At 37.0% G+C, this 23,330-nt stretch overlaps 1 protein-coding gene across 7 annotated transcripts in view; it reads right to left on the reverse strand.

Annotated features, from left to right (window-relative positions):
* Window positions 1–23,330, reverse strand: part of NBN (nibrin) — a 51,678-nt gene that overhangs the window by 22,551 nt on the left and 5,797 nt on the right. For all 7 annotated transcript variants that reach the window (XR_004175850.1, XM_031650074.1, XM_031650073.1 and 4 more), the window contains 5 exons: window positions 22,623–22,726; window positions 15,479–15,596; window positions 14,664–14,857; window positions 8,649–8,746; window positions 2,628–2,757 (listed from right to left, as the gene is read on the reverse strand). Coding sequence is in view for 6 of the 7 variants with exons in the window: in XM_031650074.1 (XP_031505934.1) it covers window positions 2,628–2,757; window positions 8,649–8,746; window positions 14,664–14,857; window positions 15,479–15,596; window positions 22,623–22,726 (644 nt within the window). In the remaining variant the exon portion in view is untranslated. The remainder of the gene's footprint in view (window positions 1–2,627; window positions 2,758–8,648; window positions 8,747–14,663; window positions 14,858–15,478; window positions 15,597–22,622; window positions 22,727–23,330) is intronic.

Raw genomic sequence — 23,330 nt, forward strand, 5'->3', positions numbered from 1 at the left:
CTTTTTACTTTTACAAGGTATGGTTAAATTAGACACTGCCATTGCTATTCTTATTTTACAGGAAAAAAAAAAAAAGGTCAGGCTGTCATTCAAGTAACTTCCAAAACCTTAACAATTTCTCTTGAAAAAGTTAAATCTGGCCTCAATATGAGTGTAGCAAAAATTAAAATAAATATGGTTTAATATAGTGGTATCTTAAGTATCTTAATATGAACACTTCATTATGTAATATTTAAAATAAAAAAACATACTGTTATAAATAGAAAATAACAAATAATATAAAAGCACTAACCCCTTCCATTCAAAAAAACAAAATAAAACCCCTCTTCAGATAAAGAACCATAGAAAAACTATCTTTATGGACAACTATTAACTATTTAAATAGCTAGATAGACACATATAAAGTATCTTCAAAATTACAAGTGATATTCAAATATAGGCAACATCATACAATACAAATACATGTATTTCAAACTTATCTCACCAGTTACAAATAAGTTGAACAACTCTTTCCAGTCATCCATGCACATTTGCAAGGAATAAAAAAACTATCCTAAGACAGGAGTTGCCAAGCTACAGCCTGTAGGCCAAATCTGGTCTGCCACTTATTTTTATAAACACAGTTATTAGAACACAAAACTTTCAATTACAGTCACCGACACCATATAATGATATTTCTGTCAACAATGGACTGCAACATACGATGCTGGTCCCGTAAGATTATAAAGAAGCTAAAAAATTGCTATCACCTACTGACAGCACAGTGCAACCCATTAAGTGTCTATGGTGATGTTGGTGTAAACAAACCTATGTTGCCAATCATATAAAAGTATAGCACAGTAGCACATACAATTAGGTACAATACATAATACTTGATAATGATAACAAATGACTATGTTACTGGTTAATGTATTTACTATATTATACTTTTTATCATTAGAATGCACTCCTTCTTTTATATATATATACACACATATATATAAAACTTTAAAACAGTCTCAGGCAGTCCCTTCAGGAGGGATTCCAGAAGACATTGTTATCATAGGAGATGACGGCTCCATGTATGTTAGTGTCCCTGAAGACCTTCCAGTGGGACAGGATGTGGGGGTGGAAGACAGTGATTGTGATGATCCTAACCCCGTGCAGGTCTAAGCTAACATGTATGTTTATGTCTTTGTTTTTAACAAAAAAGCTTAAAAAGTAAAACAAAATATAAAAATTTGAAAACAGAAAAGCTTAATGAATAATATGAAGAAAACATTTTTGCACAGCTATACAATATTTTAAGTGTTTTAAGCTAAGTATTATTAAAGTTTACAGAGTACAAGTTACAGTAAGCTAAGGTTAATTTATTATTGAAGAAAGGTTTTTTGTATATAAATTTAGTGTAGTCTAAATGTAGTGCTAATAAGGCAACAATCATGTATAGTAATGTCCTAGGCCTTCACATTCACTTAGCACTCACTCACTGACTTACCCAGAACAGCTTCCAGTCCCACAAGCTCCATTCACGGTGTCTTCTTACACAGGTATACCATTTTTTATCTTTTATACAATATTTTTTCTGTACCTTTTCTATGTTTAAATACACAAATACTTCCCATTGTGTTACAATTGCCTACAGTATCAATACAGTAACATGCCATATACATGTGTAGCCTAGGAGAAACAGGCTATACCAGCAGTTCCCATCCTTTTTGGCAACAGGACCAGCTTCCTGGTGAGGTTCTGGGTTTACCGGTGTGGGGAGAGGGGGGAAACAGTTTCGGGATAATTCAAGCATATTTATTGTGCACTTTATTTCTATTATTATGATATTGTAATATATAATGAAATAATTATACCACTCACCATAATGTAGAATCAGTGTGAGCCTTAAGCTCGTTTTCCTGCAACTAGACAGTCCCATCTGAGGGTGATGGGAGACAGTGACAGATCATCAGCCATTAGATTATCATCAGAACCTAGATCCCTCACGTGCACAGCTCACAATAGCGTTTGCGCTCCGATGAGAATCTAATGCTGCCGCTGATCTGACAGGAGGTGGAGCTCAGGCAGTAATGCGAGCAATGGCGAGCAGCTGTAAATAAAGATGAAGTTTTGCTAGCTTGCCCGCTGATCACCTACTGCTGTGTGGCCTGGTTCTTAACAGGTCATGGACTGATACTGTGGCTGAGAGATTAGGAACCCCTGGCTATCTATACTATATAGCCTGGCATATAGTACTCTATATACATAAACATAGGTTTATGTCAACACACTGTTCAATGTTCACACAACGCCGAAATTGTGTAAGGAAGCATTTCTTGGAAAGTATCCTTGTCTTTAAGAGACTACGTATTGTCTCTTGACAAAGACCACATATCATCTATGGCCACTTTCATGCTACAATGGCAGAGTTGAGAAGCTGGGATAGAGATCAACAGTCCTCAAAACCGAAAATAACTACTCGCCAATCCTTTAAAGAAAACCTGCTGACCCCTGTCCTAAGATATCATTTTCCCGGGGCTCCCACTCTCCCATGCTTTCTCTCTCAAGAGACAACCTGATAAAGGTATTACCTCCTGAATACACTATTAATTTATTGATAGAATAATAACAATAGTTTGGTGACAAAGAAGCTTTACCATGTATCTGCTTGCTCTGATTCTGTGTCAGCTACGCATGTTGTAGTGTTCACTGGGGCGCTTGGCATTAGTTTTTCATCAACTGACAAGCCTTGTGAAAGGCTTGGTCCTGGAGTTGTTGTCTTTAATCCTGTAAATCACACAAATAGGAAGAAATAATCACAACTGCGAGATACAAGATGAACATCTGGTCACTTAAAACTGTTAGACTATGCCATGCTGAGGGGATTAACTAGGGAATACTGCACATGGTTTTCTCCAATGAGTGGCACCAACAAACACAAAACAGTCTATAAGCAGCCTGCTGGCATCTATGACGGGCTTATCTAAACCAAATCATTTTAAAGCTACATCAGACTCTTTGTGCTGAAGCATTATCAACTGAAAGAAAAATAAAATAAGCAAATTCTAATTCAAATTATCTTTTAAGTCAGTGGGCCAAAAAATTACATTTGTTCCCCCACAGAAAGTATACACACCCTACCATCTATATATATCAGAATCAATGAGTTTTATTTTCATAAGGAATACATTATTTGAAACAAACCATGTAAAACCATCTTAGACATAACCTTTGGCTACTCCAGAAAACCATAATGATTACCTCATCTTTTTATTTACCAGTTCAAGTGCCACCCTTCTGGAATACTTTTTTTTTTTTCTTAACACTTTTTAAATGTTTATTATTATTATTATTATTATTATTATTTTTTAGACGGAGTCTCGCTCTGTCACCAGCCTGGAGTGCAGTGGCGCGATCTTGGCGCTCACTGCAACCTCTACCTCCCAGGTTCAAGCGATTTTCCTGCCTCAGCCTCCCGAGTAGCTGGGACTACAGGCGTGCACCACCCCACCCAGCTGTTTTTGTATTTTGTATTTTTAGTATCATCACGTTGGCCAGGGTGGTCTCGATCTCTTGACCTCGTGATCCGCCTGCCTCGGCCTCCCAAAGTGCTGGGATTACAGGCGTGAGCCACCGCGCCCGGCCTGGAATACTTTTTTTGAATCTCCCGCACTGAATTAAGAGCTCTCCAATTCTGCTTCCATACCACCATGCACATCATTCTATTAACAATTCAAGCCAGGTGCGGTGCTTCACGCCTGTAATCCCAGCACTTTGGGAGGCTGAGGCAAGAGGATCACTTGAGCCCAGGAGTGTGAGCCCAGCCTGGGCGACACCGAGAGACCCCATCTCTACAAAAAATAAACAAACTCGCCAGGCTTGGTGGCACACATCTGCGGTCCAAACTAATTGGGAGGCTAAAGTGGGAGGATCACTTGAGCCCAGGAGGTCAAGGCTGCAGTGAGCCATGATTGTGCCATGGCACTCCAGCCTAAGACTCTATCTCAAAAAACAAAAAAACAATAAACAAAATTCACTTATGACTAGCTGGGTGACCTGTGTCAAGTCACTTAACTTCTTTATGCTTCCATTTCTTCATCTATAAAACGAGAATAATTATAACACACACCTCACAAAGTTGTTTGGAGGGTTAAATAGCCCCTGGAAAAATGCTTGGAACACAGTAAGCACTGTGTCAGCATTAGCTGTTATCATTATCATCACTTTACTTGTTTACTTGCTACTTTCCCTTGTTAGACTGGTGTATCCTTGAGAATAAGGACTAAGTCTTGCATATTTCTATATCACCAGTACCTAAAGTGATATTTGGTATAGAGTAGATGTAAAAAAGTTTACAGATTAAACTGTTAACTGAACAAATTTTTAAGTTGATGTTTACTAAATACCTAAGCTAAATTATTCTGTTAGGTCCTTGCGACATAGGATGTGCTTAATAAATATTAATTACTAATTCTAAATTCAGATACTTAAATGACTTCTGCCACTTTCCCGACGTGACCTCTAGAAGCTCACTGGCATTTCCTTTAAGACACATATCTCTAGTATTCATTTTCACTTGCACATAAGTTTGGAAAGACTAACAATTATAAATGTTTATATAATCACTGAGTAATTTAATATAGGCTTGGCAAGGTGGCTCGCTGCTGCTCAGCACTTTGGGAGGATAAGGCAGGAGGACTGCTTGAGGCCAGAAGTTAAAGAGACCAGCCTGGTCAACATTGTGAGACTTCATTTCAACAAAAAAATTTAAAAATTAGCTGGGCATGGTGGTGCGCACCTATAGTCCCAGCTACTCAGGAGGCTGAGGCAGGAGGATTGCTTGTGCCCAGGAATTCAAGGCTGCAGTGAGTTACGATCATGCCACTGTACTCCAGCCTGGGTGACAGAGTGAGACTTTATGAAATAATAATAAGCTAATGACCCAAAAATAACAGGTGATTGCTGACAGATTACTTACAATTTTCTCCTTGTTAAAAATACCATAAGGGCAGGAACTTGGTCCCATCTATTCACCTCTTTATTTCAAATGCTTGCCATAACACAGGTATGTAACAAATGTTCAATCAATATTTGTTGAATAACAAAAGAGTGAATATAAAAACAAAGGAAGGAGGAGAGAGAAGGGAGATGCATTCACTCTGTTCCCCCAAAGATGGTTGTGCTATAAAATTGTTTTAGTATCAGAGGACTATGACTTGGAACCCACATAAACCTACCTACGAAAATGTGCAAGAAGTAATACTACTTACAGTGTACTTTTAAATTCACTTTCATGACTCTGTTTCTATATGAAATAATACATTAGAAAAAAGTACCAGTCTGGTAGTCAGAAAACCAAATTTTAGAACTGGCTTGGCCATGAAGTAGTTATAGACCTTAACTTTTCTCAGCTTTGATATACCTTATCTTTTAATAGAATGATTAGATGATCTCTAAGGCCCTTTCATCTATAAACACAATTTCGACAGTGGGTGACAAAATTTTGTTGCTCCACACTGGAAAACATAATCTTGTGTACCAATAGCTTAGTACAATTATGCAAAATATTTATACCTACTACAAACAAGTACCATGCTTGCTGCTGTTAGGGGATTCCAAATTAGTAAGAGTCTACAATATATCCAGTGGCTGAAAGAGGCGTGCAAACAACTGGTTATACCCAAAGTAGGAAGAAACTCCGGCTGGAATGCGAAAGAGCTACTGAGCATAGAAACAGAATAATTAAATCTGACTTGGAGGAGTTGGGAGGGAAAACAATTTAGAAGAGCCTCACAAAGGAGGTAATCATTTGTAGAATGAGTCAGATTTTGACGAGCAGTACTGAGCATTCTAGGAATGGAATGTTATGATCAAGGTGAGGAATTGTGGGAACTATAAAAAATATGGCACATGTATTCTGTAGAGAGGCTATGTAAAAAAGGTGAGGATGGGAGAAGGAAGGCTGCAGCTAAACTACTGGGGACTCAGAAGTCTAGACAAAGGGTCTTGGAGATTTATTCTGTGGATAATAAGAGCTAGTTAACGTTTTTCAGAAAAGAGAAGGTAATTTAATAGTGGCATAGTGAAATATCAACTGTAGAGATGAGTCTGGAGTAAGGACCATTACTAGGGCAATTATTAATACAATCAGCTCTCCAGAGAGAAGGATGTAGAGGGTTCAAACAGGGCACTGGCTGTGAGAAGGGGACAGACACAGACCTCTTAAGCAGAAGCTGTAGAGTGAGAATTTCAGGTCTTGGTGATAAAACGGAAAAAGAAGTATAAAAAATGACCAAAGTTTCCAGTCTGAGTGCTTCTTCTTTTTATATAAAAGAAGACTCCTCTCTAGTTCATTTCTTCCCAAGATTATTCTAATTTAGTGGTTTCTGGAGTTTGTATCGGAAACAGGAGCTTAAAAATCAAAACAAACCAAAAAACTCAGATGTCTAGGATGCATTTCAGAATGTTCTGAATCATGGAGAATGTACATTTGAATTAAAGATTGCTTCTGAAGCATAATATCTAGTTGAGAATTGATTTGCTAAACAGAGAAACACAGGACACTGACCCCAAATGGGTGCTGAGACAAGGGGAGCTACTAACTTAGACCTAATCACCATTTTTACATGTCTGTTGTAGTTAAAGCCTAAAATTACTGATACTGGTCTTTTTTCTGTAGCAGAACAGAAATCTATCAACAAAATAATATGTACAGCACCTGCTAGTTCTAAAAGTTGGGCATATTTCTAATAGACAAGGAAGGAGTAGTTCCTCCAAGAATATGGCTCTCTTTGGCATCCACATTTAAAAAGTTCCCTTGCCAGGAGTCTGAAGAGTTGGTCTTTAGCTTTTCACTTTATGGATGAATTCTAGGAATTTGGTGAAAATATTAATCATATCACAATTCCACCAAAATAAGTTATTTGGATATATTTAAAACTTCACAAGCACTTAGAACTGTGTGTATTTGAAGGTTACCTATGTGCAGACACAAACATATCTAGTATACTCAATGGGATAGGGTAGAGATAGCACTTGAATAAACATTCTCATCCAAATAATAAAAAAACAGCCTGTCAAATTTTATCAGATGTCTGTCCTTTTGCACCAGCTCCCAATCATCCCTACACCACCATTTCTCAAAACGTCACACATTAAAATATAAGCCATTTGCACTGCAATGTAATAATGTCACAACAGCTTTAAGACTCAGTTTGAACCAATTACTTGCTATGTGACCTCCAGCTAATTTCCTAACCTCTCTGTCTGTCAGTTCCCTCATCTACCAAAAGTAGATGATGCCCTTCCCTCTATCTTACAAGGATTGTTTTGCAGATTAAAGTTTGATGATGTACATAAAGTGCTTACTCTAGTCTCTGCACACTCCAGAGGCAGCAGTTATTACTACTACTCATGGTTACTAATGATAGACATATCTAATAGCTTCCTGGTCAGTAGGCCTAATGGCTAACTCCTTCCAAAATTTAGCTTAGCACATTCCTTACTTGTTTAAACCAAGGTTGCAGAGCATGAGGAGATACACGGACTGACTCCATAGTGGCCATTCAATGGACTACAGTGAATGGTGCTCCTCGGAGTGTGCAATGCGGTGGTGCTGTTCTCTAACTTGTCTCTTTTTGCCCAAGTTCAATAGCTGCTGATGAAATAACTACAGAACAAATCCAGGAAGCAAATAAATATATATAGGAATACAGAATGGATGCTCTGAGAGTTAGGCAAATTAGAAAAGTTAGTAGAGAGAATAAATGTAAAAATCTCCAAGGTAAAAAAGCAAGAAGAAAATAAAGACACCATTTTTACAACAGCTAATTAAAAAATTTTTTTAAACTATGGAAATGTGTTTTAAATAATAAAGGGGAAACAGTGACTGTCTCTGAATACATTGGCTTTCGTGATTAACACTGAGATTATTATAACGCACGTTCTTCATCTCAGTAAATGGCACCACCATCCACCCAGTTACTTACGCCAGGAAACTAGGAGTCGTTTCTAACTCCTCCACAGGAAAGTCCCACCAGGTCTAGTTCTAAAATATATCCTGAACCTGTTCATTTTTCTGCATCTCTACTACTATCATGCTGGTCCAAGGCACCAGGCTCTTTCACATCTAGATTTCCACAACAGCATTCTACTCATATCTCCTCTTACATTGCTGACCCTTAGAATTCTCCACCCAAACCTAAGAGTGATCTGTTCCTTCTATCTGGAATTATCCACCACCCAGATCCTCACAAAGCTGCCTTTTCTCATCATTCAGGACACACAGCTCAATTGTCACCACTTGAGACTTTCCTTGAATACCTATCTAAAACAGCCTACTACCATCACTATTACATATCTCACCTTGTTTTACCTGTCTTTATATTTGGCTCGATCTGAACTTATTACATATGTTTGTTTGCTTGTTTACTAAATCCTGATCTTCAGAACATAAAGTGTACAATAATAAGGATCTTACTTTATTTACCACTTCATAACAGTGTCTGCTACATGGTAGCCAGAAATATTTACAGAATGAATAAATGAAAGTATAAATGGATGAATTTTAAAATATGGTGAATATGCTCACCCCAGCAAGTATATAAGCAACGTATATTTAGCTTATCAATTTACATAATAAAGTTGTTAACGAATCAATAAAATCATGCTTTAATTACCTGTACTGGGATGGCCCCGAGGATCACAGTAATTCTTTGTAGTCATGAAAATCACCGCCAATCCAATTTCTGCTTCAGGAATAGGTCTAAGACCTTGCCTATTAGAATAAAATAGTTGAAGTATGATAATATATTAAAACTAGCAACTTTTATTAAGACAATGTCAAGATAAAGCAACCTCTTTTTTTTTTCCTCCCAAATAATTTTATGGTATAGACAAAATTTCAAATGCAGAGTACTCTAATAGCTTACTCGCTGGGGCACTGTTACGTTGACAAGTCTACCATCTTTCAGTAACTCCATTAACTTTACCTGTAAAAGAAGGGGCTAAAGAATATAGATCTTCCCAGCTGTACAATTCTACAATTTTTGGAATAAAAACAGTACTACCCACATTAAACAATAGAACAGGCTTTTATGGCCAGGCATGGTGGCTCACACCTGTAATCCCAGCACTTTGGGAGGTTGAGGCGGGTGGATCACCTGAGGTCAGGAGTTTGAGACCAGCCTGGCCAACACGGTAAAACCTCGTCTCTACTAAAAATACAAAAATTAGCTAGGTGTAGTGGTGCACACTTGTAATCCCAGCTACCTGAAAGGCTGAGGCAAGAGAATCGCCTGAACTTGTGAGGTGGAGGTTGCAGTGAGCTGAGATCATGCCACTGCACTCCAGTCTGGATGACAGCATGAGACTCCATCTCAAAAAAAAATAAAAAATAAAAAAAAATAACAACAGGCTTTTACAAACAAATCTATGGATACTATGATCCTAAGATGAAACTTCAAAGAGAAGAAAAAAAGAAGGGAGAGAGGAAGGATGGAGAGAAGTAGATAGAACTATACCTAACGTGTATCTATACATGTGTTACAACTTTAAGTATAGTAAATCAAATCATTTTGCCAAATTTACATGTACTAAGGTATCTTCACATTAAAGGAATCTTATGGTGAACCTATTTTTTGTTGTTCTGTAAGGTCAATGACTGATTTTTATATAAACAAAAATACACCGTTTAATATCATATAAAAATTACACCTCAAATTTTAACAAAGAACTACGACATGTCTTTTAATACTCATTGTAAAGTTGTTGTTGTTGTTGTTGTTGTTGTTGTTGTTTGAGATACAGTCTCGCTCTTTTGCCCAGGCTGGAGTGCAGTGGCACAATCATGGCTCACTGCAACCTCTGCCTCCCAGATTCAGGCAATTCTTGTGCCCTTGGTTTCCCAAGTTGCTAGGACCACAGGTACACACCACCACACCCAGCTAATTTTTGTATTTTTAGTAGAGATGGGGTTTCACTATGTTGGCCAGGCTGGTCTCGAACTCCTGGTCTCAAGTGATCCGCCTTTCTCAGCCTCCCAAAGCGCTGGGGTTACAGGCGTGAACCACCTTGCTCGGTCAAGATATTTTAAATGGTTAGTTTGCAAGGTCTTTTTCAAATGCTTAATGTGTCTTTTTGTGTGTATTGAGCTTACTTAAATAGGATTCAGTTACATGTGCAATTAAAGTATTAGACTAAAAAAATAAAATTTTAAAAAGCTTTATAATCAAGTGATCACATATACCTACCTATAATTCAGATAATTCAAAACTGGTATTTTATTACTCTACTAACTTTTGCAACTATAAATTATACTATGTGAATTAGTTATGAAGAATGGTTACATAAAACAGAAACGTTTTAATACATATTTAATAATGCTCTACAGAAATTACATCACCCTTAATGGAGAAACACTGGAAGCATTTATTTTAAAGTCAACAGTGAGATAAATGTGGACATTATCACCACTTCTAGTTAACACTGTTCTGGAGGTCCCAGTTGGTATGAAACAAAGAGACAGAAAAAAGAGGTATCAGAGAAATAAGGATTAGAAAGGAGGATGGAAACATTCCTTATAGATGATATGATTTATAGAAAAGACTACAGATAAATTATTAGGAAAAAAGAGGAGTCTGGCAAGACGGCTGGATATAAGATGAATATCTGAATGTCAGCTGAATTTCTTTACAGCAGTAGTGAACTAGAAAAAGTAATTAAACTGACAATATTCACTTATAATAATATCAGAGAATATGTACTAGCTAGGAAGAAATACAGTAAGATATTCAAGACCTCTATACACAAAGTATAAAATTCTATTAAGAGATTTCAAGAAAACCTAAATAAATGGAGATACCACATTCAAGGATAAAAATAATTAAAATTTACATAAATTGCTAATTCTCAAGTTTACTTGTAGATTCAGTGCACTTCCTAATCAAAATCCAAACAAACTGTAGCAAAAGATGATTCTAAATGTAAACGAAAAAATAAAGGGTCAAGAATAGCCAGGATGCTTCCGAAGAAGAGCAAAAAAAGACTTGTTCTACCAGCTAGGAGGACTTCATGGAAGTTGTACTAATTAAGACAATGAGGTATCGGTACAAAGAAAGGCAGACTGATGAACGAAAAAGAATAAAGTCAAAAACACAGAAGTGCATGTACGTAACTTTTGTATAAAACAGAATTCCAGATAAGTTAAAAACAAATGTCAAAAACAAAAGATGGTATCGAAATACTAGTAAAAAACATAGGTGAGTATCTTTAAAGCACTGACTAACACAGAAAAGATTTTTACTATATAGCAGGTCCTTGAACAATGTCATTTCATTCAGTGTCATTTCATTATAACATCGGCAAGAAAAAAAGCTTATTCCTAACCAGGGCCGCTGTCTGTGTGGAGTTTGCACTCTCCCCCAGTGTCTGTGTGGGTTTTCTGTGTGTACTCTGCTTTACTACCACATTCCAAAGATGTGCACATTAGGTGAACTGGTGTGTCCAAATTGTCCCAGTCTGAGTGACTGTGGGTGGGTGTGTCAGTGTGCTCTGCAATGGAATAGTGTCCTATCCAAGGTTGGTTCCCACCTTGCACTCTGAGCTGCTGACTAGGCTCTGGCCATCCACACTGTTAACTGGATTCCGGATGACAGTCATTTCACACAGGAGAAAACTGGGCTAGGGGTAACCATGTAAGTTATTTTCAAAGATCTGGCTGGTATTTTAGATGATAGATTTTTTTCAGACACTTACTGTCTGAAAAATAACTAAATAAATAATTGGTGAACAAAATAAATGTGTATTATGCACAGATCAATGATGAGCATGTGTCACAGACCAAGGATTATGATTCATCCAATTCTGTGCAAGGCTGGGGAACAGGTCAGGAAAGAAGGAAAAGCAGGAGGAGATAATAAAGAGAAAATAATTAAATTAATAACAGGAAGAGTTACCAAAATTTGAGCTGAGATACCAGAAAAAGGTCTCAGCAAGAACAAAAATCAGGGTTGTATTGTTCCCCTGGACTTCTAATCTTCTCCAGAAGACACTTAATCTTTACTACAGATTTCCTATACTCACTTCTGACATCTAATCAACAGAGCCATGGCAATCACCGATCACAACGTTGCCCTGTTGAAATTCGGTCAACAGCTGGCTTTACTGGCCACTCTGCTTCATATAATTGCTCCTTCATTGGCTTGAACTAAGTTAACAGGTATTATTTTAAGTGACAGTCTTTCTCAAAATGTAATACTGCACTACCTCCAAAAAATGTATTGTGGCCAGGTGCAGTGGCTCACACCTATAACTCCAGCACTTTGGGAGACTGAGGCAGGCAGATCACTTGAGCTCAGGAGTTCAAGACCAGCCTGGGCAACATGGCAAAACCCACTCTCATAATAAAGAAATTAGCAGCAGCGTGGTGGCATCCGCCTGTAGTCCCAGTTACTTGGAAGGCTGAGGCAGAATTGCTTGAGCCTGGGAGGCGGAGGCTGCAGTGAGTCAAGATCACACCATTGCACTCCATCCTGGGGCAAGAGAGTAAAACCCTGTCTCAACCCCCACCCCTACCAAAAACCCAAAAAACCGTATCGTAACAGGAGTCAAGTGTCACCTCATGATTAAGGCACCAGCGTCTGAGCTACCTGGTACTCCAGCTACTTTTTTTTTAGCCTCAGGGTGTCAATATATGCTGAAAGTAAAGAGCCTGGACTCCAGAATCCAACTGCCTGGGCTCACATCCTGGCAACCCTGCTCACTGCCTCTGCTATATGCAGACCCTCTTCTGCCTCAGTTCACTCATCTGCACAGTGAGGACCACAACAATAAATAATATATAGGTTGAGGATTAAATGTTTATACATACATAAATTCTTAGGCCAAGACCTGCTATGTAGGATAATTTTTTCATTATTATTATATATTACTGCTGTTGCTCTGCCTGGCACATTCTTTGTCTGGCTCTTTGAAAAACTGGTCATAGGTAAGACATTGTCTAAAAGAGGCCTTCTCTGTTTAGAGTAAGCTTCTTCCCCACTGCCAGGTTACTGCTTCCTTTATATACATGTGTAATGATTTGTTTACTTGTCTTTCTGTGTCTCTCCCTCTAGACAGTAAGCTCCAGTGATGGCAGGGACCATGACTATCTTGTTTTTCATTACATTTCCAGTGCCTAGAACACAATGGAACTATAGTAAATTTGTGTTGTAGTAGTAAGATAGTATTTTTGTTATACAGTACATCTTCTTTTTTACAGTAGTTAATACATCTCAATTAAGTAAAATATTTATAGGATAGATGACTAAAATTTTACTTTTTATTTCAGCAAGCCTGTAAGAGAAAAAAAGAAAATCCCCATGGTCAGAATGATTCCTGGGACAGGAAAAATGAATCTTTTGTAGGAAGCTGGCTGTGGACTTTTCAGGCATATAAACACTTTAGGACTCACCTACTTTTTGCTACATGAAGAGCAATTTAGTCAGAAGACTGCCAAGCCTGGTATTTCTATAATACATACTGGCCTCAACAACGCTAAGACTATTAATGCAAATTAAGGTCTAAGGAAAATCCTTCAGTTAGCTCTTTTACAGTCTCCCTCCACACTACAAACATCATTTCAACCAATCTGCCTTTTTTTCTGCTTTCCCATAATAGCCTGTATAAGGATAGAAACGTTTGTATGTCTTTCTAATGGGTAATAACCATCAAAGGGCAACTACATTTCAACGCTAGGCAACTGCAGAAAACCTTTCACCTTTGAGTTTTAACTTTCTCAAATGCAACATATTCTGTAAAAAAAACTTAACACTACTTTGTTAATTTACAGAAGTAAACTCTACAAATTCTATTAAAATAACAAAAGAGCATAAAATATTTTTGAGTAAAACTGCCATGAATAAAGATATTCTATATCTAATATACCAAGTCACAATTAATTTTCAAGTATACTACACTATAAAACCTTTTATTAATTCTTGTATCAGCCGGGTGCAGTAGCTCACGTCTGTAATCCTAGTACTTTGGGAGGCCGAGGTGGGTGGATCATCTGAGGACAGCAGTTTGAGACCAGTCTGGCCAACATGTTGAAACCCCGTCTCTACTAAAAATACAAAAATTAGCTGGGTGTGATGGTGCACATCTGCAGTCCCGCTACTAGGGTGGCTGAGGCAGAGGATCGTTTGAACCCAGAAGGCGGAGGTTGCAGTGAGCCTAGATTGTGCCACTGCACTCTAGCCTGGGCAACAGAGTAAGACCCTGTATCAAAAAAATAAAAAATATGCCAGGTGTGGTAGCTCATACCACTAATCTCAGCACTTTCGGAGGCCGAGGCAGGTGGATCACCTGAGGTCAGGAGTTCAAGACCAGCCTGGCCAATGTGGCGAAACCCTGTCTTTACCGAAAGTACAAAAATTAGCTGTGCATGGTGGCGGGCACCTGTAATCCCAGCTACTCAGGAAACTGAGGTAGGAGAATCACTTGAACGCAGGAGGCAGAAGTTGCAGTGAGACAAGATCGCACCGCTGTACTCCAGCCTGGGCGAGAAGAGCAAAACTCCGTCTCAAAATAAATAAACAAAACAAAACAAAAAATTCTTGTATCTACTTTTCTGTTGTTAGGTGAAAAGCAACAAAAAAGGTTAAACATAAAATCTCCTACTTGCAGTTTTCTACAAATAAAGAATAATTCTATACCTTTGGAGCATATCCATTATCGACTGAATCCATTTCTTCTGAGAGTCAGGAATTAAGGTCTGTGAGTTTGTTATTCCTGTATCAACAACACACGTTTCCGGAGCCAAAAAGAAATTATGTTCTTCTTCATTTTCTTCTGTTATCAACCTAGCTTCCCCACCTCCAAAGACAACTGCAGAACTCAATTTCTTATGCTAAAAATGGACGGAAACATTTTAAAAAGTAAAATGTAATAATGTCTTGAACACATTCTTATAAGCATTTGATTTGGGAAACATAGAAGTACAATTCAAGAAGACTTGGTGCTACTTCTTGAGTAGGTAATTTCAGCTCCCACTCTGAGAAAGTCCCTAGTTCAACAGGTCTCTGCAGCCCTGGAACTGTTACACTCTCTGTGGTTCCTCATCACACTTCCTAACAGCACTGTAACTGTGGGCTTACCTGCATTTCTCCACTACAACATAAACTCTCGGAAACCCCATTTTGGCACACAGAACATATTCAACAGATTGAACTTCTTTAGTTAGCTTACTACCTAAAGAGGTTTAGCTTACTAACTAAAGAAGTTAAAACCAAGTTTCCTGTCCTCCTGTGTATTTATGAATAGGCCAGTTATCACAGACTTTAAGAAACCCTGTAATCACAGCCATGATCACTGACTGGGCAAGTCTGGTGCATAGGCGGTTTTTAATTCTACTTCACACTTTCACACAAAATCCCAAAATGAAATACATTAACAACTATTGATAAGAGTTAATAATGTATTCTAGTTTGTAATGTATTCTTTAGGAAAATTTAGCTTATAACATAATTACCTGTTTGGCACTCAAAAATATAAATGTTTTCCCTTTGAAGATTTGTTTTCTTTCCTGTCGTCCTGACAGATCAACATTTTTACTTCCAATAGACGGTTCATCAAGAGGTGGGTAAAAACTGTAAAAATAATTAAAGTATATTCTAATTACATACTACTATGTTTGCTATTAAATTTGTAAATGGAGTGACTATCTGACACTCAAAAGGCATAATTTCCATAATACCATTATAGTATTTTTTTTTTCTAAGAAAGAATTTTATCTGGGACAAAATGACAAAAAGCATCTAATTGCCTTTTCTAGAAATATGGTGGCAGGTGACACAAAGAAGAGCTAGAATTGATCATTAATACCTCAAAATAAATAATCCAAGGTAGACAATCATAACAATATGAACATTAAACACACATGACTCAAACAAGGTACTGAATTACAAAAGGCTGAGAGAAACATCATCCATAAAGATCAAATTCTATTAGCATCTTGTGTTTGCTTAGGAGCCAATATCCATTAAAACGCTCATGTTTCAATTCTATTAACACAATCTATTATGAGTGTTTTGTTAGAGTTCTCTTTGGAGAAGTTCAGGAAATTTTTAAACTTACATTATTTACTCAGTTTAAATAAAATTTACAAAACAAGACTAAAGAATATAACATTTTAGCTCTTTAATTTAATGCTATAAGAACATCTTAATCATCCATGAAAATAAAGGAAAATAAGAAAATAGAGAAATATCAACAGCCTCTCATCAGAGTTTCAACTTCCTGTATAATCAGATCTTTTGCTACAGCTGTTCATAACTGACCAGCATTTCAACTTCTCTCTCTTCCTTTCAGTAAAAATTACCAACCCATGATGATGATGATAAGGGGACAATGCAGGGAGGGAGAAATTCACAACCTGGATAATCAGTCACAAATCAAGAGTTAACTATCTGCAGAGATCAACATCCAGCGTGGTAAAAACACTGTAGTCATTAAGAGTCACCATCCAGCATTTTAGAACTAATTACCTTACATCTTTCCCCTGGACTTCTCCTTAGAAACATACATGTTTCATAAAGGAAAGCTGAGTTATGATTGAACAGTTACATTACTTTAAAATTTTTTTGATAACTGATGCATGTATTTTAATTTCACTACAATGGATGCTGTAAGCCTATTTTGAAGTAATGATTTCCGGAAGCTGCAATCTCAAATGAGTTATCTGCAGGCAAGAGCAGACTCACTTGGCAGGACAGAATGTAGGCCACTGTGTTAGTTCTGGTTTTTCTAAATAACTAACTTAAAAATTCTATTTATTGGGCGAGGTGGCGGGCGCCTGTAGTCCCAGCTACTCGGGAGGCTGAGGCAGGAGAATGGCGGGAACCCAGGAGGCGGAGCTTGCAGTGAGCTGAGATCCGGCCACTGCACTCCAGCCTGGGCGACAGAGCGAGACTCCGTCTCAAAAAAAAAAAAAAAAAAAATTCTGTTTATTTTACTTTTAAAATATACAGAGAACAATGTAAATTATTTTAACTGTTAACGAAAACTAAATCTACAATAAGAGCACTGGAAAGTTAGTAGACATTCGGACACATAAAAAGGATCAATTTTAGTATCTCTTTGAATCTTTTTTATCCCTTATCTCGTAATAAATATTCCCCCATAACTTATACTTCTTTTTTAGTGTAAAACCTAACTAACACTTTACTTATATACAAATAACTAGTTTACCAGTTAGTCCACACAATAATGTAACAACACTAGGACAGATTACAGAGCCAGTTACAGACAAAAACAGTAAGTAAATGTTTAACACATATGACTATGTGTTACAGTCATATACGACTACAACACTATGACTGAGTAGATGTGACATTCTTCCTGCTTTCCCAAAACACTAAAGTTGAATGATTTTTAAATTATCTACCGCTTTATATTATTCACACCGTCATTCTTAATTATGCCATAGATAATAGTTTACAGTAGCCAGGGAGCAGCTAACTGTAGCTTAGTTCAATGAAGTCTGAGCCAGGTTCCTAAACATACGTGTACGGTAGCCTGTTAGGCCTCTCTAACAGCTCCACCAGAGTTCTAACTTTATTAGTTTGATTCTTTAACAGCTGACTCCTCCACTAAGTGCCGTGAGGGCAGAAACTGTAACTTTTTTGGCTCATCATTATATCCTTAAGTCTATCTTGCCTGCTTCACAGTAGGCATTCAATACATATTTAGAAATAAACTGACATTACAAAATATAAATAAAAATTCAACCTAATAATTGAAAAGTGAATAAAAAGTAGAAACATCTTTCAATTCCCTCAAGTATAAATTTGAGTATTAAAATTCCAGAACTTGTACAATGTATTTTGGTTTTGTTTTGAGAACACTGATAAATTTGAGCCCCAATACTTGGTAAGATCAATCTTGAACAAAAAAATACAAAACTGTATTATCTAGAAGCTAACCAAATGCTGGCTATGACACCAACACGGATTATTCTTAGTAATACATATATCTAATATATGATAGATACATTCATACATAATACAGTGATTAAAAAACACTGTGTTCTAGAACTTCAAATACCTACATAAGCCTTTTTCTTTTTACCAGTGTAATGATGAGAATGAGAAAGAAGAGACTAGTGATGAATGTGAAGAGATCATTAAAAAATCAGTATTTCTGAAGCATTACATTCTAGAAGTTTTAAAGCATTTCTGACACTCTAGTAATTTAATAAACTAGTACAAAAACTGGAAAATAGGAAAGTAACCTGTCAGAGACCTAGGCTAGAGGCATATTGACTGAATATAATGACACTACAAATAAAAAGTGATCTCCAATTTCTATCATTAAAAAATTAAAATGTTTTGGGTTCATTTATATAGAAACTTCAAGAGCTACAAATAATTATGTTTTATTACATAGTAACTAGTACATATTACGAATCATACATTCTATAAAATGTTTAATCTAGAAATTTTGCTTTTTCCCATTCACATTTTCTACTTAAATTCGTTACATGATCTTCAATAAATTTCATATAACCTACAGTATATCATCTTCACTTCTGTACCAAGATTTTGCAAATAAAGAATTTTTCTGAATCCATGTATAATTCTGGCTCTAGAAACTGTATCCCAAGCCACACATATTTATTTGTCCAATATCTGGACAGCTGCTTATTTCATTAGTCCTGCAGGCACATGTTCATAATTTTTAGAACCATTTACTATATGGCTTTATTTATTTATTTTTTTGGTGATCTGGAAAAGGCTAGACTACAGTGACATCCACAATTTGCAAATGTGAGGTTCTATCTCCTGAAAAAAATTACTAATACCAGCTAAATTTCTTGCCTTCGATTTAAATTAACTATGTAAGGTGGCCTCTATAAGCTTCCTAAACTGTCAAACTTTCATTTAATGAGATTATTTCAGGCCAATGTGTCTTTTGGGTCTGAGATTTGATTACCAGCTGATAAGTCAACCTGTTCCTGTTTCAAGGATGCTGGCAGAAGACAAACACTCCTGAGTCACAGCAAAGCAAGCAGCATGAGCCCCAGTATGCTTGCTGCAGGTCTCCTCTCTGACCAGGTGCCATAGGTAAGACGTAGGGGGTACATACAGTGGTGTGTGTTACAGGAGAGAGGAACACTGAACTTGGGAAACCACCAGTATTACAACAGGCCATAAGCAAGCCTACATTTTGTCACAGGAAGGAAACATTACTTCATCCCTCGAGGTTTCTCACTGCAAACATACCCTCGAGAAATGGTCTGCGTAAGGAGAGTCAAGGCCTTGCATTCTTGGCCTATTCAGCAAATTGTTTATGAATGCAAGGGACCCATGGAGGACTCCACCTCTCAAGAGTATCTCCCTAAAACAATACTTGTTGTTTGAAATAATTAATACACCATCCTACAACATGACTTTGTAAAAACTCAAATAAAAGCCAACTCCCCCTCCTTTCTAGGGGGTAATCTCCTTACATTTAGACATATAAATCTCCTCTATTAGAGCACAGATTATCAAAATTGAACACTCCTTTTAAATGTATTCTTCTAAAAATGACTTCATCTACTTCAGCTACTTTGATGACAGTCAAGGAAAATGAGATATTGCAAATCATTTTATGTACATGAAGTTATAACTGTCATATCCTGTTTCTTGATAACAGTGCAAAGATGTACACACAGCTGTACTAAATAAGACTGTACATTTTATTGGAAAAAAATATTATAGTATGCCTCCTAATTTAAATCCAGGACTAGCAGTCATACTTTTTTGGAACATTAGAGGTACTTACGTAATCAATGGAGTCACCACAATTTATTTCATATCCCTTTCGTAACCCATTCCTTCTACTAGTTAATGTTTATAAATTGAATCTTTTTTCTGTTAACTGAGTACTCAGACAAATGAGCTTTCAACAAGCACATCAAAATGGATCCAGATGGGTACAGGACTCTATTAAGGCAAATAACTACATACATTTAAAAATTTTATTATCAATTGCCATCATCAAACATGGGCTAATAGAATAAATAACCTGTTCTACTTAACACCGAATTAGGAGTTATTCAACAATCTTATGGTAGGGATGCTGCATAGTCGTCATGTACATTGATACAATCAAAAACTGAATCTAGAAAAAAATTATGTTGAACTTGATCAAAAACAACCTTAGGTTAAACAAAACTGACAATCTGAACAAAAAGACGAATCAACAACTAATTCTAAAAACTCCAAGACCACAAAATATATCACTAGTAGTGAAAACTTATCAGACTCCTCTACCCTCAATCTAGAATTAAGAATCGTTCATTATCTGTAGCCAGAGTCATTATTTACAAGATTTTATGTACTTCCTCAGGGAGACTTACCAAGAGGCTTCAGGGAAAATTGTGATTCTGTTAAAATACTATGCAATTTTGTAGTTATGTTGGTGAAGTTTCTTGAGGAGAGACCAGTGCTTTCATCTTCTTCTTTTTTTTTTTTTTTGAGGCTGGAGTGCAGTGGTGGGGTCTTGGCTCGCTGCAACCTCCACTTCCTGGTGTCAAGAGATTCCTATGTCTCAGTCTTCCAAGTAGCTGGGATTACAGGCACCTGCCACCACACCAGCCTAATTTTGTATTTTTAGTAGAGACAGGGTATCTCCATGTTGGTCATGCTGGTCTCGAACTCCTGACCCCAAGTGATCCGCCTATCTTGGCCTCCCCAAGTGCTAGGATTACAGGCGTGAGCCACCAGGCCTGGCCTGCTTTCATATTTGCAGGAGTTCAGTCAGGGTGGTGGGAAAAAATGTAGAGGGATGCAAACCTTGGAAGGCCAGAAGGTTTTACATTTGAAGGCAGCCAAATTCTCTTACACAGTCCCTGAAAGCTTAGGTTAGATAACAAGGGATGTGAAGAAACTGATCTAGGTAAGTTACTTAGCTCGGAACCTGGCCTTTTATCATTCGTAGGACTGCTCTCTCCGGACAGGAACCATGTTAATTATCCACAAGTGTGTAGACTCAAAGCCTTTGTCATTAAATCTATACTGAATAAACGACCACAGCACCAGCTAGTTGGGCTGTGGCTGCTAACTCTACAGCATCCTCCTCAGTGTCTGTCGGTGGCTCAGCCCCCTAGCTCGCTCTTTCACTGGATACCTGTGTTTGAGTGCATTTGTTCATCTGTCGCTGGGTCAGGGTCTGTGGGTCAGACCTGGCACATATTCAGGGGTCTTGGACTCAAAAAACGTTAAGAATCCTCTATTTTAAAATCTGAGTATCTTTTTCCAGAGTCCAAATATATCGTATTATCTGCCAACTGGAGTATAAAATACAAAAAAAACTTCCCAGATAAAAATTATAAACAAAGAGAAAAACCTGATTTTTGGTTACTTTTAACAGTTGTTATCAGGTATAAACAGTCCCTAAAAAACTAACATTAAGCAAAATAGCTTATAACAGCTCAAAACAGATTAAAATCAGCAGTAAAATTTCTAACTGGCATAATATTTTAATTTTTTTTTTTTTTAATTTTAAGTTCTGGGATACATGTGCAGAATGTGCAGATTTGTTACACAGGTATACATATGCCATGGTGGTTTGCTGCATCTATCAACCTGTCATCTAGGTTTTAAGTCCCGCATGCATTAGGTATTTGTCCTAATGCTCTCCCTCCCCTTGTCCCCCACCCCGACAGGCCCGGGGGTGTGATGTTTCCCTCCCTGTGGCCATGTGTTCTCACTGTTCAACTCCCAATTATGAGTGAGAACATATGGTGTTCGGTTTTCTGTTCCTGTGTTAGTTTGCTGAGAATGATGGTTTCCAGCTTCGTCCACGTCCCTGCAAATGACATGAGCTCACTCTTTTTTATGGCTGCATAGTATTCCATAGCGTTTATGTGCATGGGTATGGACATATACCCAGTCTATCATTGATGGGTATTTGGGTTGGTTCCAAGTCTTTGCTATTGTAAATAGTGCTGCAATAAACATATGTGTGCATTTGTCTTTATAGCAGAATGATTTTTTAATACTTTGGGATTGCTGGGTCAATTGGTATTTCTGGTTCTAGATCCTTAAGGAATCACCACACTGTCTTCCACAATGGTTGAACTAACTTACACTCCCACCAACAGTGTAAAAGCGTTCTTCTTTCTCCACAGCCTCACCAGCATCTGTTGTTTCCTGACTTTTTAACTCGGCTAGGTAGGTATTGGTCTCAATGTTGAAATGAGTAAAATGGAGCTCAGAAAAACTGAGTTACATTCCCAAAGCTATGGTGCTGTTAATATTCTGGACTATGTGGCTCCCAAAGAGGGTTGCTGCACCACACAATTCCAGAGCTAACTGTGGTGTGATGCCCGGACCTGACAGATGTGCTCTTCCGACCATACCTCAGTGCCATTTACTGTCTTTCCATTTTTTTCTTTAAATATTAGCATATATTTAACATTTGTTTCAGAGATACAGAATAACCAACAAAGAAATTTGGGAAACTCTTTCTTTACATACTAACAAAAAATCTTCCATTAATAATACTGAACTATAACAGCAACTATTACATTCTGAAACAACCATTAAAGAGGGAATCAACCTAAATAAAAATCAATGCTATCATATATTATAAGTGATATCTTGTTATATTTAAAATACATAATATACCTTTCAATTTGTGGAGGCTGCTTCTTGGACTGAACTGCTTTCAGGAATTCAGTAAAATATTCTGGCTTTACAATTGGACGTCCACAGATGAGTGCACATATAGTCTAAAATGAAGAAAACATGTGAATATATATATTCATATGCTACCATGTTTTTAAAGAAAAGTTTTAAATTATAAACTACAAAGAGGCTGTTTACATTCATAAAAAACAATGTTTTCCCTTTCATCTCTCTAAATTTATAAAGAAGCCACAATCTATAAAACAGAAGTCAGTCTTTGGTCACTGCATCATTTTAGAACATAAATCACAATATAATCACGCAATTATAAGAAGTCACCAATTATAATACTAATTTTTAAAACTGCTTTTTTGGAAGGGGTGCAACAATATAAAATAAAAGTCAATTTTAAAATGCATTCCACTTTCAAAGACATTAAAGTGTTAAAAATTATTTAAGAATTGAGAAAATGTAACATCTGCTGCAGGGAAGACAGTATTAGGAGATGAACATGAGATATTTTTAGACTAACTGTCTTTCAAAAAATGTGTAACTATGCAGTAAAGCGTTTTTGAGAAAGTAAATAAAGAAATCACTTTTGGTAAAAGCACAAAATAAGTATATATAAAGTGGAAAAAAAGAAATTTAAACTTACATGTGAATTAAGCTGTAAGTCTCAAATATGATACATCCAAAAAACATGACAAA

The sequence above is a fragment of the Papio anubis genome, chromosome 8 (assembly GCF_008728515.1).
Source record: "Papio anubis isolate 15944 chromosome 8, Panubis1.0, whole genome shotgun sequence".
Classification (NCBI taxonomy): Eukaryota; Metazoa; Chordata; class Mammalia; order Primates; family Cercopithecidae; genus Papio; species Papio anubis.